Source organism: Muscardinus avellanarius, assembly GCF_963383645.1.
Source record: "Muscardinus avellanarius genome assembly, chromosome: 12".
Classification (NCBI taxonomy): domain Eukaryota; kingdom Metazoa; phylum Chordata; class Mammalia; order Rodentia; family Gliridae; genus Muscardinus; species Muscardinus avellanarius.
The window spans coordinates 74,408,083-74,424,600 of NC_137798.1; the positions used below are offsets into that span (position 1 = coordinate 74,408,083).

At 43.3% G+C, this 16,518-nt stretch overlaps 1 protein-coding gene across 1 annotated transcript in view; it reads left to right on the forward strand.

Annotated features, from left to right (window-relative positions):
• Nucleotides 1–4,309: 4,309 nt before the first annotated feature.
• Nucleotides 4,310–16,518, forward strand: part of SUSD6 (sushi domain containing 6) — a gene marked incomplete at its 3' end in the record, with an annotated part of 59,103 nt that continues 46,894 nt past the window's right edge. The window contains exon 1 of the mRNA XM_080706978.1: nt 4,310–4,653. Within this exon, the coding sequence (XP_080563104.1) occupies nt 4,533–4,653 (121 nt within the window). The 5' untranslated portion in view covers nt 4,310–4,532. The remainder of the gene's footprint in view (nt 4,654–16,518) is intronic.

Genomic DNA, 16,518 nt, shown 5'->3' on the forward strand with positions numbered 1-16,518 from the left:
GGATGTGGTTACTAACATTACCAAAATACTAAAGTATTTTAGTATTTTAGTACCAAAGTACTAAAGTAAAATGGATCTTACCTTTTTTGAACAGTTTGAGAACTTCAGTATTTCTGTAGGAATAATGAATACCCAAATCTTTTTTTTTTTCTTTCTGTTTTAGGAATTAAACCCAGGGCTTCATGCATTTCATGTGTGCTAAGCAAGCACTCTGCCACTAAGCTATATCTCTAACCTAGTAGCCAGTATTAATTTGTTCTGAAATGTTTTTCTCTTTTTCTTAGAGTACTAAGGATACAACTTGAGGAATAAAAAAGATTCTTTGTTCAAAGCAGAGCATTTTTTGTGTGTGTGGGTCTGGGGATGGAACCCAGGGACATTCGATCTCCAAGCTACACCCCCTGCCCTATTTTTTATTCTTATTTTGAAACAGGGCCTCACTGTCCATGAACGGCAATCCTCCAGTCTCAGTCTCCCGAATGCAATGCTGGGATTACAAGTGTGCGCCACCACGCCCAGCTAGAACATTTCTCAAAATGGCCAGCTTTATAGTGTGGCCTTTCCTCCACAGTAGCTAGGTTCTCCAATTTTAGGTGATACTCTGGGGTTTGGGGGATTGGCTTTCCTCTGTATTATTTTTGAGGCAGTATCCCTTAGTCCAGCCTTGCTTGTGAATGCTCATTGACTGCCCTCCATTTGTCTTTTCTCTTTCTTTGCAAAGCCCCACTCCCACTACCCTGTCCATTCTGTACTTGACTAGATTTTAGGCCTCATGGTGCAATGAGTCTCTTAGCTCAGGTGGCTGCTTAAACAGTAAAAAAGGAGCTAGTTGTTTCTTTTAATAAAATGAAACAAATCGTATACAGTTTCTCCTCCCCAGTTTCATACTGGCTCCTCCCCACAGTATTCAGTTTAGCAAACATTTTTGGCCTTCCTGTGCTATCCAGCTTGTGCTAGCTATTGAAGATTCCAAGTTGTGTAATTAATCATCCCTGCATTCCAGGAACTCTCAAGTCCAGTAAGGTAAGACAGATAAACAAAGAGATGTAATAACCTGTTAAAGGAACAGTCACAGTAGAGTCATCACAGGGGCCACCTCTGCTGGTGGTAGAAGAGTCAGGAAAGGATTCCTCCTGGAGGCACCTTTGTACTGAGTCTTAAAGTGACTTTATTCCTGGTGGAGGGAGGAAGCAGGCTGTTGAGATGTATTTAATGTCAGTTTGTTGAGAGAGGAGACAGGCTGTCTATAGGAAGGCCTTGTTACATTAACTTGATTTTATATTTGATGGCTAATATGATTCAAAGGACAGTGCTATTAAAAGGGAATACATCTAGTGAAAAGTGTTTTTCTCCTTCCATGGCCATTAAACACTTAGATGTCCTCCCTAAAGGCAGTGGTTAGTTAGTAGGTGTGTGTGTGTGTGTGTGTGTGTGTGTGTGTGTGTGTGTGTGTGTGTTCTACCTCCAGTCCTGTTTTTTATTCTTTATTTTGAAACAGGGTCTCACTAAATTGCAGAAGGTGTCCCTAAGTAACTGAGGCTATCTGGAAACTTGGATTCTCCTGTCTCAGCCTCCCAAGAACAGGATTACATGCACCACCATGCCCAGCTCCTATTTTTATTTTTTATTTTGAAACAGCCTCATTGAGTTGCTGGCTCACTGAGTTACTGAGGGTCGCACTAAGTTGCTGAGAATGCCCTTGAATCTGCTATCCTCCTGACTTAGCCTCCCAAACCCCTGAACTTGCTATTCTCCTATCTTAGCTTCCCAAGTACTGGGAATACAGGTATATACCACCATGTCTGGCCAGATCCACTTGTATTTGATATCTTCTTATTTTCCTTTTCTACTTACTAGTTACATCCTATACATCTTTTATAACTTAGCATATCATCGCCTCCTCTAGATAGTCTTTCCTGACTACCTGCATTTGTCACTGAACACCCAAGTACTACCTTTTCCACTCACCTCACCACTTATATATGTGCTCTGGCACATGCCCATGGTATTCTCAGTGATCCACATGTTGTTGCCTTGAGGGGATGATGACTACCTTGTAGGTTACCTGGTGTGGCCCACCTGAAACATCAATCCCATATGTCCATTGCCAATCTGTCACTAGTCAGCTGGGTCCCTGGCACATCCCTTAACCTCTTTGGACCTTGGTTTTGGCATTTGTCAATAACAAGGTAGAGCTTGATGAACTTGAACGGCTCTGCCCTGACAGCAACAGCAGCTAGGGGTTTCTGAGGACTTACAAAGGGCCAGGCACTTGCCAAGTGCTTCAAGCCCAATCTTTACATCAGTCCTACAAAAACAGTATGATTTCGGTCTTCATTTCCCAGGTGGGAAGACTGAAGCTAAGAAATGTTTTAGGATTTGGACATAAGGTCACAGTAGAGGAAACAGATTTGATAGGCATTCTGACCCTCCTGTTCCAGGAAGCCCCTGGGTTCCATCCCCAGTACCACATACAGTTTTGGGTACTATTTGGGTCACTCATGGACTTTTTATCCCCAGACCTCTCCATGAACCACTTTCTCTCTAGCCTTAAAGGCTCCTGTCAGGATCTGGGTAAAAACTGGGAGGGAGAAGATATAGCATGGTCTAGTACTGAGAGGGAAGGAGCGAGGACCAGTGGCTGTCTCTGTCTTGATCCCTTGATGCTTATTTCAAAAACTCTTAGAACTATTCCTCCTCTAGAGAGAACTCATGTTGCTTTTTGCATTTGTCTTCCTAAGGAGGGGACATAGACCTAAGTAGAGACTTCAGATGTGAATTTGATCAGATTTGAAGCAGGGTGTGGTGATGCACACCTGTAATCCCAGTGCTTAAGAGGCAGAGAGAGACGGACCCCAGGTTCAAGGTTTGCCTCAGCAACTTAGTGAGGCTACCTGCAACTTAATGAGAACCTGTTTCAAAATAAAATAGTACTACGGCTATAGCTCAGAGGTCAAATGCACCTGAATTCAATAACCAGCACCACAATAAATAAAGTGTTTGAATATTTTAGACAAAGATCATATTGAGTTAATATCTGACAGTGTCTCAGGGGCATCTTTTATTAGGGTCGTAGATGTTAGCCTCCCATATCTATGTGCATGAAGCCTTATTAGTGAAGAATGAAGTGTGCAAAAACTTAAAAAGGAAGTATAATATTATTTGAAATACCTATTATAAACTAGAATATAAGAATCAAGGGAAGAAGTCAAATTATTTAACTAAAACATAAAAGGCCCACAAAGCTTGACCCCTGCTTGTTTTTATTTTTTTTAAGATACTAGTTGGTTTCAGACAGTATCTTTACAGGCATGGTGGCACATGCTTGTAATACTAGTACTTGGGGGGCTGAGACAGGAGGATCGCACAGGTTCAAAGCCAGCCTCAGCTACTTAGTGAGACTGTCAGCAACTTAGTGAGACCCTGTTTCCAAATAAAGTATAAAATAGGTCTGGGAGTGTAGCCTGGAGAGGTAGAAAAGCCCCTGGGTTCCATCCCTAGTAACACACACACACACACACACACACACACACACACACACACGGCTGGAGATGTAGCTCAGAGGTAGAACACACACACACACACACACACACACACACACACACACACACACACACGGCTGGAGATGTAGCTCAGAGGTAGAATGCCCCTGGGTTCAATCCCCTGTTCTGCCTAAATAAATAAATAAATGTACTGGTTTCTATTCTTCTGAAGGTTGAACCAGAGTGGTAGTGGGGCTAATTAACAACTACACCCTGTCCTCCACCCCCACCATTGTCAGGGACAGCCAGCCAATAGAAGTGTGGCCTCTCCAGTCACAGGTGTGTTGACTGAGCCTTAATTAGTCCATTTTTAAGATGCATAGCTATCGAGTCAGATCCTCAGGGCTCCTCCAGCCTTTGGCTAGGGAGCAGGCCTGCCAGGCCTTGGCTCCTGCTGCTACATTCCTTCTCTAGGCGGGGTATTTCTTAAGACACGTGCTTGCTACTTTTTTCCCCCTTTGGTTTGTTGAACTTGTTCTGAGTCCAAGTGGCAAAGGCAGAACCTGATGGTATAGCAGCTCTGTGTCAACAGCTGCCTCTACTGGAGCTCCAAGGCTGCCGTGGGACCGAGCCGAGCAGTCGCAGTTGGAAAGCACTGCTGTGCCTGAAAGATGTCCAGGTGAGGTGAGCTGGAGCTCTCTCCCTGCCTTCACAAGGATCTGGCTCCAGGACAGGACACCAGTGGCAGCTAGCTGTAGGCCTTGGTACTTCCGCAGGAGGAGTTGAAAAGCTATTTCTGTGCTGTCTTCTGGCAGTAGGGAGGGATTCAGTTGCTAGAATTCTTCTACATTGTGTGTGATTATGGCTAAATTACTGATATGTTTGCTTCTAACTAACTTGTGACAGAAGTTTTCATATTACTTAAACCCCTTTTTTTATTTATTTATTTATTTATTTTTTTTTTTGTAGGTGAATCTACCCTGTGGCTGGCTTTAGGATTCTTCTGGATTTTAATTTTTTTCTTTTTAAAAAAACTTGGACGGATAAAAGATGTGCCATGGCAGGATAGCACCAAAGAGCAGCTCAGTGTTTGCCGTGGCCTCCGTGGGACATGGAGCGCTCCTTCCACTGGTGATCCTTAGCACCCTTCTTGGAGACGGACTTGCTTCTGGTAAGTCCCCACCTGCCTGCTGCATGTGGGAGGGAACAGACTTCATACCATTATTTCTCCTGGGAGCCAGTTGTGGGGAGAGAAGAGGGTAGGGCCCTTGTACTGTGCCATATGGTCAAGCTCTAGTTCATGGGAACCTGCCGGAAATAACATTATTGCGCCTTTCTCCCAGCTGTCATTGCCTGGCAGGCTAGAGGTATAGAATCTAGGGTTTGATGTACAGGGAAGGGGGCTCTGGAATCAGACTGAGTCCAGAGTCCATTCCTACTGTGCTTACTTGTGACTCTGAGCAAGTTGCTTTTCTGCTTTGAGTCTCAGGCTTCTTCAACTTCTGAGTGGGATAATAATAGGAGCTACTTCACAGGATGGTTGTGAAGATAACAAAGATAACACAATAAACACTTAGTGGTGGTTCTCTCTCTCTCTCCCTCTCTCTCTCTCCCTCTCTCTCTCTCTCTCTCTCTCCCTCTCTCTTTGTTTCTTTCCAATTTTCTCAGAATAAGTATATGGTTTGAGATACTGTGATTTTAATCAAAGTAGGGTCTGGTAACTGACTACAGGTCTTGGACAAGCCACTTGACTATTCTGAGGTTCAGTTTCTTGGTCTGTTAAATGAGGGGGTTCACCTGGCAAACCTCTATGTTCTCTCCTATCTCCCTCATTCTGTACTTTCCTGATTCTAAGGACTTGGCAGTTGAAGATAGAAATGCCTGACAGAGGTTGGGAATATAGCAGTGAGCCATTTTGAGTTTTTAACCTTCCTTGTTGCCTTTGACAATACTCTGAACACCCTTTTGGCTTCTTTTCATGTGGTTCTTTATACCTGGCATCGTCTTCAAAAAGGACATTTTGAGTGATGTGCCAGAGCCTGCACCCTATTTGTGAGTCCTGGTATCATCACTGAGCTCAACAGCAGTGGAGCTTCTACCAGGCTGGCTGTTTCCTTGGATAGAGGTCCCTGGAAAAGGGTCTCAGAGCTAGATTCTAGAGTTGGTGGTGAAGGAGTGGAATGCTGTGGCTATAGTCTCCTTAGTTCAGTGCTATCTTTTTCATTACCTTTCTATCAACCTTTGTCATTCACTACCCAATACATATAATGATGTAAAATAGTCTAATCTTATTTTTTTCTTCTGAATTGTTTGAAGAAACAGTTGTTGATTTTTGTTGTTGTTCTGTCATAGCCTTCTCTATCCTACACATACACATTTCCTTCTCTGCTGCCTCTTCTTTCACCCATTCTTACACCATGCCCAAGCCTTTATTCCCTAGCCATGAGGAGCACTGGCACAACCCCTGGAGTCCTGCAGATTGAGATTCCATAGTATGGGCATGATGACTGGAGGAGGTTTCAGAGAAAAAGGAGACTAGATTACATCAGTGTGCAACAAAACAAACCAGGGCCTACATTCATTGGTCACTCCAAAGTCAGGGGAGCATGCTAGAAGAGGCAGTTATAGAACCAGAAAGTGTAAAGAGCCTCTTGCTCACTATTACATCTCTAGAGCAGAAGTTAGCAAGCTATGGACCACAGGCCAGATCTTGTCCATCATATGCTTCTGTATATTTAAAATCATTACATTTAAAGTATATGTATACAAATATAATACAATTAATATATTAATGTATTAAAATTATATTTAAAATTAAAAGGATAATATTTTATGACATGTAGCAATGATATGAAATTAAAATCCCAGTGCCCATAAATAAAGTTTGATTGGACCATAGCAATGCTTATTCCTGAATATATTCACTATGGTTATTTTTGTGCTACAGTGGCAAAGCTGAGTAAGTGTGGCAAAGACTGTATGGTCTGCAAGATGTAAACTGTTCATGGTTTAAATATATGGGGGTTACAAAAGTTTCTCCCTCCTACCCTCATAAGCCCCCAGTCAGCCTAGAACCAATGGTGCTGGATAGATATGTGTATAAATTGAATGACATTTGAACAGGAAGGAACGAAGGAAGGAAGGCTGAATGGACAGGCTTGTTGTGGCCTGGCCTAGTGCCTGGCACACTGATGTGATCTGCCTCTTCCAGGGAAGCTGCCCAGGCATGTTAGGTAGCAGCAGGAGTAGGGTCAGAATACCATAAGTCTTTAGCCTCTTTGACTTCATTAAACCATCCCATCTACCCCGCCCTCCTTTTTGTTGGCTCCAGCCTTCCTTCCTTCTATTCTCCACCCCATTTTCCATCTACCCACACCTTCCCAACTTTCCACCCAGGGTCTGCAATCAATTATCAGGTTCCAAACTGGCTGGATAAAGGGATTATTATTTTCCAGTTTGGAAAAAAAAATGTTTGTAGTGTGGGCTCAGACCAGGATGGGAAAGTTGGCTCTGTTGTGTTCTTTCCCCTCCCCCATCATAAAGACTCCCCCTCCCTGCCACTCCAAACTCCAAGTATTTCCTAGTCCCCATAAAACACGTGTACTGGCAGGAACCAGGGAGCAGGCAGGGAGAGGGATCTCAACATTATTCAGATCCAGCGCATCAGGTTGCTTTCAGTGTTCTCCCCTCTCTCTGGAGTGGCTCCTGGGGGAGGGAGATGCCCACTTCTTGGCCTGAAACACAGAGCACAGCTGTATGGCCAGGCCTTCCATGTGTAGTGTGCCAAGCAAGCTTGCCAGGAAACCAAGGTTCTGAGATCTGCAAAGCCAAGGAAAGGGAGTTCCATTCAGGAAAAGCCCCTTCTTCCCCTTCCTGTATTTCTTACCTGTTCCTGTAGCTGCTCTTGAATACTCATTCCAGAAACTGTGTTTGTGTGTGTGTGTGTGTGTGTGTGTGTGTGTGTGTGTGTGTTACTAGAGATTGAACCCAGGGGTGTTTTACCACTGATCTATACATTCCCAGCCCTTTTTACTTTTTAATTAATTAGTTAGCCAGGCGTGCTGGTACATGCCTATAATCCCAGTACTTGGGAGACTAAGACAGGAGGATGGTAGGTTCGAAGCCAGCCTCAGCAACTTGGCGAGACCTGGTTTCCAAATTAAAAAAAATAATAAAATAGGGCTGGGAATATAGTTCAGAAGTAGGAAGTCCCTGGGTCCAATCTTTGGCAACACACACACACGCGTTAACAAATTTATTGTGGTACTAGAATTGAACCCAGGAGTGCTCTATCACAGAGCTATACTCCCTGGCCGGCCTGCCTATTTATCTATCTAATCATCATCTATCTACTTTGTGGCACTGGAGATTAAACCCAGGGGTATTCTACCTCTGAGCCACATTCCAGTACCTTTTTTTTTTTTATTTTAAATAGGGTCTCACTAAGTTTCTAAGGGCTTTGCTAAATTGCTGGAGCTGGCTATGACCTGTGATCCTCCTGTCAGGCTCTCAAGTACTGGGATTACAGGTGTGTGCCACCATGCCTGGCTCTATTTTTATTTTTTATTTATTTATTTTTTATTTTTATTTTTTTGGTGGTACTGGGGTTCCTGGAAGCCCTTCTACCTCCGGGCTACACTCCCAGACCTATTTTTACATTTTTATTTGGAAACAGGGTCTCCTAAGCCAGCACGCGGGGCTGACTTCGAACCTGCGCGATCCTCCTGTTTCTGCCTCCCAAGTGCGGGGATTACAAGCGTGCGCCACCACGCCCGGCGTTTATTTTTTATTTTGAAACAGGGCTCACCAAGTTGCTGAGGCTGGCCTCAAACTTATGATTCTCTTGTCCTAGCTTCCCAACTAATGGGATTACAGGTGCATGCCATCATACCAGCTCTTTTTAATCTTATTTTCAGACAGTTTCATGAAGTTGCCCAAGCTGGCTTTGAATTTGTGATCCACCTGCTTTAACCTCCTAAATAGTTGGGATTACTGGGTTGCCTTTAAAATATACATCCATATTACTCATTCGGCTGTAGTAGATCCTAGACAGTCTCATGTGTCATGCACATATATGACTTTGAGAATAGTACTAGATCATAGATGAATGGGCTTCCTCAGGGGGGCAACTTGCCTGCATAGTCTCTAATCATAAATACCATGGTCTGTCAGGGATGGTGCTTCGTGCCTGTAATTCCAGCAACTCAGGAGGGTAGGCCTGAGAACTGCAAGTTCGAGGCCAACCTGGGCAACCTAGCAAGACTCTGTCTCTAAAAAATTAAAAAGGCTAGGGATATAGCTCAGTGGTAGAGTACTCCTGAGTTCTATCCCCAGTACTGCAAAAAACAAGTAGCAAAACCACAGTCATGCTCCAGTCTTATTCATAGTCTCAGATTCTTAGAAAATAATTATGTATGAAGAGGCATTTGAGAATTCTTGGGTAGAATTACATCATGTTTGGAGATCAATTTCTATACTAGTTTTTCTTAGCTACAGCTTGGAATTTGGAGTTACAGCAGAGAAGGTATTAGAAAGACTTTCCTTTAAATCAAGAGAATTATTGAAGATTCCTCTTTAGGAGTGGCAAGAGGAAGTATGTCTTATTCTTCATACCCAGTCATATGCAATGGGAAAACAAGAATTAAAAATAAGATGTATGCATATGCTTACCCAACTTGCCTTTCTTGGAATAAGGAAGAACTAGGATCCTAGCTGTGTATGGTCTCTACCAGGTCTCATAGCTCTTTTCCTCTGCTTGTGGTCTTAAGAAACCTACTGTAAACTTAGGGAAATCACTTGACCTCTTCATGTCTCCTATAAAGTAGGATCCTTAAAAATGTTAGGTTTGTGGTGTTGTATAGACTAATAAAAATGATTGGAGGGTACTTGGCATATAAAAGATGAGATATAATTTCCAAATAATAACAACAGCAGAGTTGGTATATGACCTGCTGTTGACTCACATTGTGCAGGAGACTTCAGACAGATGACATTCTTGGCTGTCATAAAAACAAAACTGAAGATGCAAAGCCACTGTCTGAGTTGAGGATCAGGGATTTAGGAACAGGTGTCAAATGAGACCAGTGAAGAAGGGTTATTTCAGGAATCTCCTTTGCCTTGTAGAAAGTTCATGTTTATATAGTTTGATTATCTCAACCCACCTGCCTTGCTGACTCATAAAAAAAGCTTTTGCTTTGCCTTCTCTCTCCTTCTTGAGCATATTTACTGAACAAACTCACTATTTTCCTCGTTTCTGAATTTTTTGTTTTATAGTGCTGTCATGACACATGAGGCCATGTTAAACATCACAGTCACCTAAAGCAATTTTAAAATACCAGGGAAAGCAACCATGTACATTTCTTCCCCCCCCCCCTCTTCTTTTGGTGGGTCTGGGGGTGGAACCCAGAGGCATTTGACCTCCGAGCTATATCCCCTGCCCAATTTTTTATTCTTTATTTTGAAACAGGGTCTCACTGAGTTGCAGAGGGACTCACTAAGTAGCGGAGGCTGTCCACGAACCGCTATTCTCTGGTCTCAGCCTCCCAAATGCTGGGATTACAAGTATGCGCCACCACGCCCTGCTAATCATGTACATTTCTGTACGACAGAATGAGAAAGTTAGGCACTTAGTTTTTGTTGAAGATGGAAAATGTTGAGAATCAGGTTCTCTGAGATGACATTGCTTTGGCCTTCAGCATTGTTGTGGCGGAGGAATGTTGGCAGATGGCCCTGGCTCACCTCACCATCTCCAAAGGGACCTGGAGTCAGATAATACGCTTTGGGCTGGGAAGAAAGGACAGATAGGAAACTGACACCTATAGAACATCATGTATGTGTCAGGCTCTATGTTATAACCCATATAAAGCTCTCAGAACACCTAAGGTAGGGGGGCATAAAACCATTTTTGTTTGTTTGTTTGTTTGTTTGTTTGTGTGTGGTGCTGGGGATTGAACCCAGGAACATTCTACCTCCAAGCTACACTTTCAGCCTATTTTATTTTTATTTTGAAACATGGTCTCACGAGGTTCCCGAGAGTCTCTCATTACTTGCTCCAGCTGTAGAATCTTGCAGTCCTCCTGTCTCAGCCTCCCAAGTACTAGGATTATAGGTGCGTACCACCATGCCTGATTCATGAAACCATTTTATAAAAGAAAACCAAGGCAGAGAGATGTCAGATTGCTTACTTGGAGATGTGATTGTAAGTGGTGGAGCCAGGTGGGTGGGGTGTGTGGCCAGTCTGTCTTTCTCTGTTGCCCGTGGTCTTTTCTGGACTCATACTACCTGTGCTGAGTGGCAGGCATCACTGAGACCTCTTTCTTATATTTCCTGATTGAAGTGCTCAGACCAGCCTTCAGAGGATTCTTCTTTTTTTTTTCTTTTTCATTTTTTTGTGGTACTGAGGATGGAACCCAGGGGCATTCTACCTCTGAGCTATACCCCCAGCATTTAAAATGTTTAAAACATTTAAGATGCCGGGCGTGGTGGCGCATGCTTGTAATACCCACGCTTGGGAGGCGGAGACAGGAGAATCACGCAAGTTCGAAGCCAGCTGCACTGGTGTAAGAGACCCTGTTTCAAAAAAATATATAAAAAATAGGTCTGGGAGTGTGGCCTGGAGGTAGAAGGGCTTCCAGGAATCCCAGTACCACTACCCAAAAAAAAAAAAAAAAAAAAAAAAAAACAAAACATTTAAGATGTTTTAAAAAAATTTTTTTAATAATTTTTTTATTCTTTTATTTTGAAACAGTGTCTCACTGAGTTGCAAAGGGCCTCACTCAGAAGTAGCTAAGGCTGTCCGCAAACTGTGATCCTTCTGTCTCAGCCTCCCAAATGGTGGGATTACAAGTGTGCACCATCATGCCTGACTTGAGGATTATTCTGATCAAGGAAAGACTTGAGCTAGGTGTGGCAGTGGCACATGCCTGCTACTCAGGACAGGTGCTGAAGCAGAAGGTTCACAAGTTCAAGGTCAACTTAGGTGACTTAGCAAGACTCTGTCTCAAAATAAAAATGTAAAAAGGGCTGAGGATATAGCTCAGTGGTAGAGTACCCCTGTTTCCATCCCCAGTAGGAGTCATCTCTGGATTGCCATGTTTCTCTCTGGTTTTTTCTTTTTTTATCCACAGTGGCTCTTGGTGGTTTGGATCTAGTTCAGGCACAAGATTTGCCAAGGTGGTTCTATTCTTGGAAAGGAACAATAGGGACCATAACAAAGTGTTTACTAAATGAGGACGTAGTTCCCAAAACATCCGCAAAGCATCTTCCTGTCAGCTGCAAACCCTGCTGACCAAAGTGATGTAATCTCTCCATGGGGCAATTACCTGTGACTATAAAAAGACTTGGGGATTGTGGTAGGAGGCCAGATGGGTCATTACAGGGCTTGTTGAACCCTGGCGTCATGAAAAGACATTGAGAAATTACCCTCTGCAGACTAATTGTTGTGTCCTGTTTCAAACATTACAAGCACAATGTACTGCTATTGCAGTATAACTTTCTAATAAAAGATACCTAGAGTCCATCAAAATATACACCAACCTGGGTCCCTGTTGGGTTAAACCCCTCATGGAACACAAATTTTACCTGCTCACCTGCCCAAATCTTTAAGCAAAAAGGGATCACAGAGTGCTAAAAAAAAAAAAAAAAAAAAAAAAAAAATAGAGTTGGTACTCAAGAGTTTTTAATAATTCTAGATAGGCTTCCAAATGAACTCTACCTTTACCCACTGGAAGAGTCCATTCCTCCTTGTCTCTCAAAAGTGTGATCCCGCAGAGTGTAAAAAGCCTTCCTGTTTCGGGTGGCCTGTGCTGGTGTGTTGGCTGCCAGGACTGTGGCCTTGGCCAGCCTCGTGCTTAGTTTTAGGGCCCGGAAGGATAGCAGCATTAGACAGCCTTTCCAGTGTGCAGTGTGAATGCAAGGTGCACTTCCTGCTGAACTCATCAACCCTATCTTAGCCAACTTATTTATTTATGTTTGTGGTACTGGGAATTGAACCCAGGGGCATTCTACCTCTGAACACCCCCAGACTGATTTTTTTATTTTACAACAGGGTCTCACTAATTTGCAGAGGGTCTCATAAGTTGCTGAGGCTGTCTGTAAACCTGCAATCGCCTCAGCCTCCCAAGTACTGAAATTACAAGTGTGTGCTGCCACACCTGGCTTAAGCCACTTTAGCAAGTGAAAATTTGAATTCCTTAGAAGATGAGGGTGAGAGTATAACTTTTTTTAAAGGATAGTCCCTAGAATTGCTTAAGCCACCTCACTGGTAGAATAAGATCCAGTTTATATATGCCTTAAAATAGCAAACACAACTGCAGCTCCCGTGAAGCCATTGAGATAACTAGTATAGCTCAGTATTATGTTTAGTATCATTATGCTTTACCTCCCTACCTTGGTTTTTAGAGAGGCAGCATAGTCTGATTAAAAGTGTGAAATGAGGAGCCAGGCCTTCTGGCATTGAGTACTGTCTCTATTCCTTGATACCTGTGCTGTTACCTTGGATAGCTTTCCTCACTAAATTCTGTGTTTCCCCAGAATGGGGATATAATAGTGCCTATTTCATGAAGTTGTGAGGATTATTTATTGTTTTAGTGGTGCTGGGGATGGAACCCAGTAGCCTTCTACCTCTTTTATATTTTTATTTGGAAACAGGGTCTCTTAAGCCAGGTGAGGCTGGCCTTGAACCTGTGCGATCCTCCTGTCTCAGCCTCCCAAGCCGCGGGGATTACAAGCATGCGCCACCACGCCCGGCAAGTTGTGAGGATTAAATAAGACAACACTTGTAAGGCACTTGGAGTGTTGTCTGGCACACAAAGAAGTAATTCCGTAAGCCGCGTGTGGTGGCACACACTTGTAATCCTAGCATTTGGGAGGCTGAGACTGAAGGATTGCAGTTCACCGATAGCCTCAGGTCCTTATTGAGGCCCTCTGCAACTTAGTGAGACCCTGTTTCAAAATAAAGAATAAAAAAAAGGGCAGAGGGTATAGCTTGGACGTCAAATGCCCTTGGGTTCCATCCCCAGACCCGCAAAAAAAAAAAAAAAAAAAAAGTAATTCCATATTGGAAGATCACATTCTAGTACCAATTGATACTATACTACTGGCTTTTATGTTACTATGCCATGTTGGTTCAGAGAAATACAGGGTTGGAAGATGTTTCTTGTTTCTTCTGGATCTCTTGGATTCTGTTTGATTCAATTCAGTACAATTCTGAGTAGAGTTAGACCCCCTGATATTCATATTCTTAAGTCTTTAAATTCTCAAGTACCACATGTAGGTATCTTATACATGACCACAGTAGAAAAGAGCAGATAATAGCCCTCTGAGATATTGGTATTTGGAAGTCAGCTAAATGGTCTCATAGTGAGTCGATCTCTTCAGTGAGATTGTTTTGTTGGCATTTCAGAGCTGCTATTTGTTAGGAACTTTGGGGATTTTTGCCCCCCCCCATACTGAGAATTAAAACCAAAGCATTGTACATACTATGCAAATGCTCTACTACTGAGCTATACCTCCCACCACCACCCCCCCACCTTTTTTTTGAAATAGGGTTTTGCTAAGTTGCCCAGGCTGGCCTCAAACTTGCTATCCCTCTGCCTCTGCTTTGTGAGTAGCTAGGATTACAGGCACTTACTATTGTTCACAGCCAGAATCATTTTTGTAACCTTGCATATTAAATTTGAAATGCCAAGAACGTTTTCTTTTAGCAGCCGGGTGTGGTGGTGCACGCTTGTAATCCTAGCATTTGGGAGGCTGAGACTGGCAGATCGTGGTTCGCGGACAGCCTCAGCTACTACTTAATGAGGCCCTCTGCAACTTAGTGAGACCCTGTTTCAAAATAAAGAATAAAAAAATAGGGCAGGGGGTGTAGTTCAGAGGTCAAATGCCCCTGGGTTCCATCCCCAGACCCTCAAAAAAAAAAAAAAAAAAAAAAAGATATTAGCACAGTGATGCAGTTGAAGGATTTTATTTTTAGAAGACTCAATACGACACTAGAAAGAAAGAATGAAAGGAGGAAGGGAGAGAAAGAAATCTTTGCCCTCTATTCAGTTGCCCCTTTGCCTCCTCCTACTTTTCCTAGCTATATTTATCAAATATTTTTGTTTTAACAGCTTCTTTCTATACAGATTCATGAATATTTCCAGGGATGGAGATTTTCTCCTTGTTGAGTTTTTTTTTTACTTTACCTATAGCTAAGTCTTCTAAAGTATAATTGTTTTATCATTCAAAATTCAGGAGAGCAGTTCAGGGACAATAAATAAATTCCCTCTAAGATTTGTTTTTTGTAAAGCCCACCTTTTTAAATTCATGAAAGTATTTTTGGCATTTTAGCCCCCAAAGAGTTGGGGGGGGATGCAAAATGGGTTTCAAGAACTCATTGCTGAGTACAAGCTGGGTTATAAAACAGTTCTGCTGTGGCCTTTCTAATTCTGAGTAACAAATGACTCTTTTTGAAGTCCAAAGGTCCAGATGAGTTCTTCACCTGTCTTGGATATGTGTCTCCTTGGGAGAGGGTGGAACTTATGTGCCTGCTTTCACTGGCTTGAGTTCTGGCAGTTTGGCCTTGTTGACTGGAGTTGCAGGAGGCACAAGAGAATGTTGTTGGGACTATTGCAGTCCAGAGCAGTGGGCATGAGAGCAGTCTGCCAGTGTTTCCTGAGGGTGAGACTGGGCCTGGAGAGGTTTGGGGACAGACAGGAAAAAAGCCCTGGATCTCTCCTCTGCCCAGTTGATCTCACTATTTTTGTTTTGTTTGTACTAGGGATTGAACCAGGGGCCTGCTTCAGTCTCTAAACTACACCCCTGCCCTTTTTATTCTTCATTTTGAAACAAGGACTTGCTAAGTTTCTGAAGTGGCCCCAAACCTACAATCCTTCTGTCTCAGCTTCCCAAGTACGGGGATTACAGGTGTGTACCATTTGTACCTGGGGATCTCAGTACTTTATAGAGGCTGGATCGCAGAGGACACACAGAGGTGTCTTGAGCTGCTGCAGTTTCATTAAGGCTCCTTAATTACCAGTCGCTCAAACTTGCTGGTTTGTGACCTTTGAAGTCATTGGAGACTTGGGTAGACTGTGTGGCTCTCTGCTTTATACCCCTCACACAGGAGGTGTGTGTGTGTGTGTGTGTGTGTGTGTGTGTGTGTGTGTGTGTTGCAGAGGCTGACTTTGAACCTGCAATCCTCCTGTCTAGGCTCCTAAGTACTGGGATTACAGACATGTGCCACCACACCGGACCAGGAGACCCTTTTGATCTCAGAGCTTCAAAGTCTTTGATATTTGTGTCTCAGTCTTAGTTCTTGGTTCTTGTTTTTTAATGAAAAAAAAAAAAAAAAAAAAACCCTGTTCTTTGTCCATAAGTTCACTGAAGGTAGAGAAAAAGTTGTGTGTTGCTCTTTTCCTGGAACCAGGCCAATAATTGTCCCAAGGAAAGTGCAACTTGTATGGGTTACACCCTGGAGGATTATGCAGGATTGTGGCTTGCCTTCTGTGTGAGGACTCCAAGTCCAAGGCCTTGTGGGAAACAGCAGCCTGGGGTCTTCCCTGCTGATTTTTGTTCCCAGCCACTGGCTAGGAAGTTGAGAAGTTTGTGAAAGTATATTTCTGCCACAGGGATGCAGGTGATAGGGCTCTTTTGTGGGAAAAGGAGAGGACCCAGCCAGGTTGTCAGGATTCTTCACATAATTTATAGCCTGAATGAGGGTCTTGGAACCCAGGGAGTGTCCCTCGTGCTGAGAAGAAAGATAAGCCTTTGTGTGCCCCATGGGGAATGAAGATCAGCTGGGATAGTGTAGGTGGGAACTATGCTGTCTCTAAATGTATTCTGACGTTGGAGAGGGGCCAGGGAATGCAGCTTGGATGGGCTTGACTTCCCTTCCTTGCCTTTGCAGCTACAGCTTTCTCTTCCTTTGTCTCCCTAGCCTTTGTTCCTAAAGGGCAGGGTAAAAGAGACTCCTTTTTCTCCTGTCCTTGAACATTAGCACCTTCAAGCCTATTCTCATCCTATTCTTACCACAGCTAGAATCCACCTCTTCCTGTCT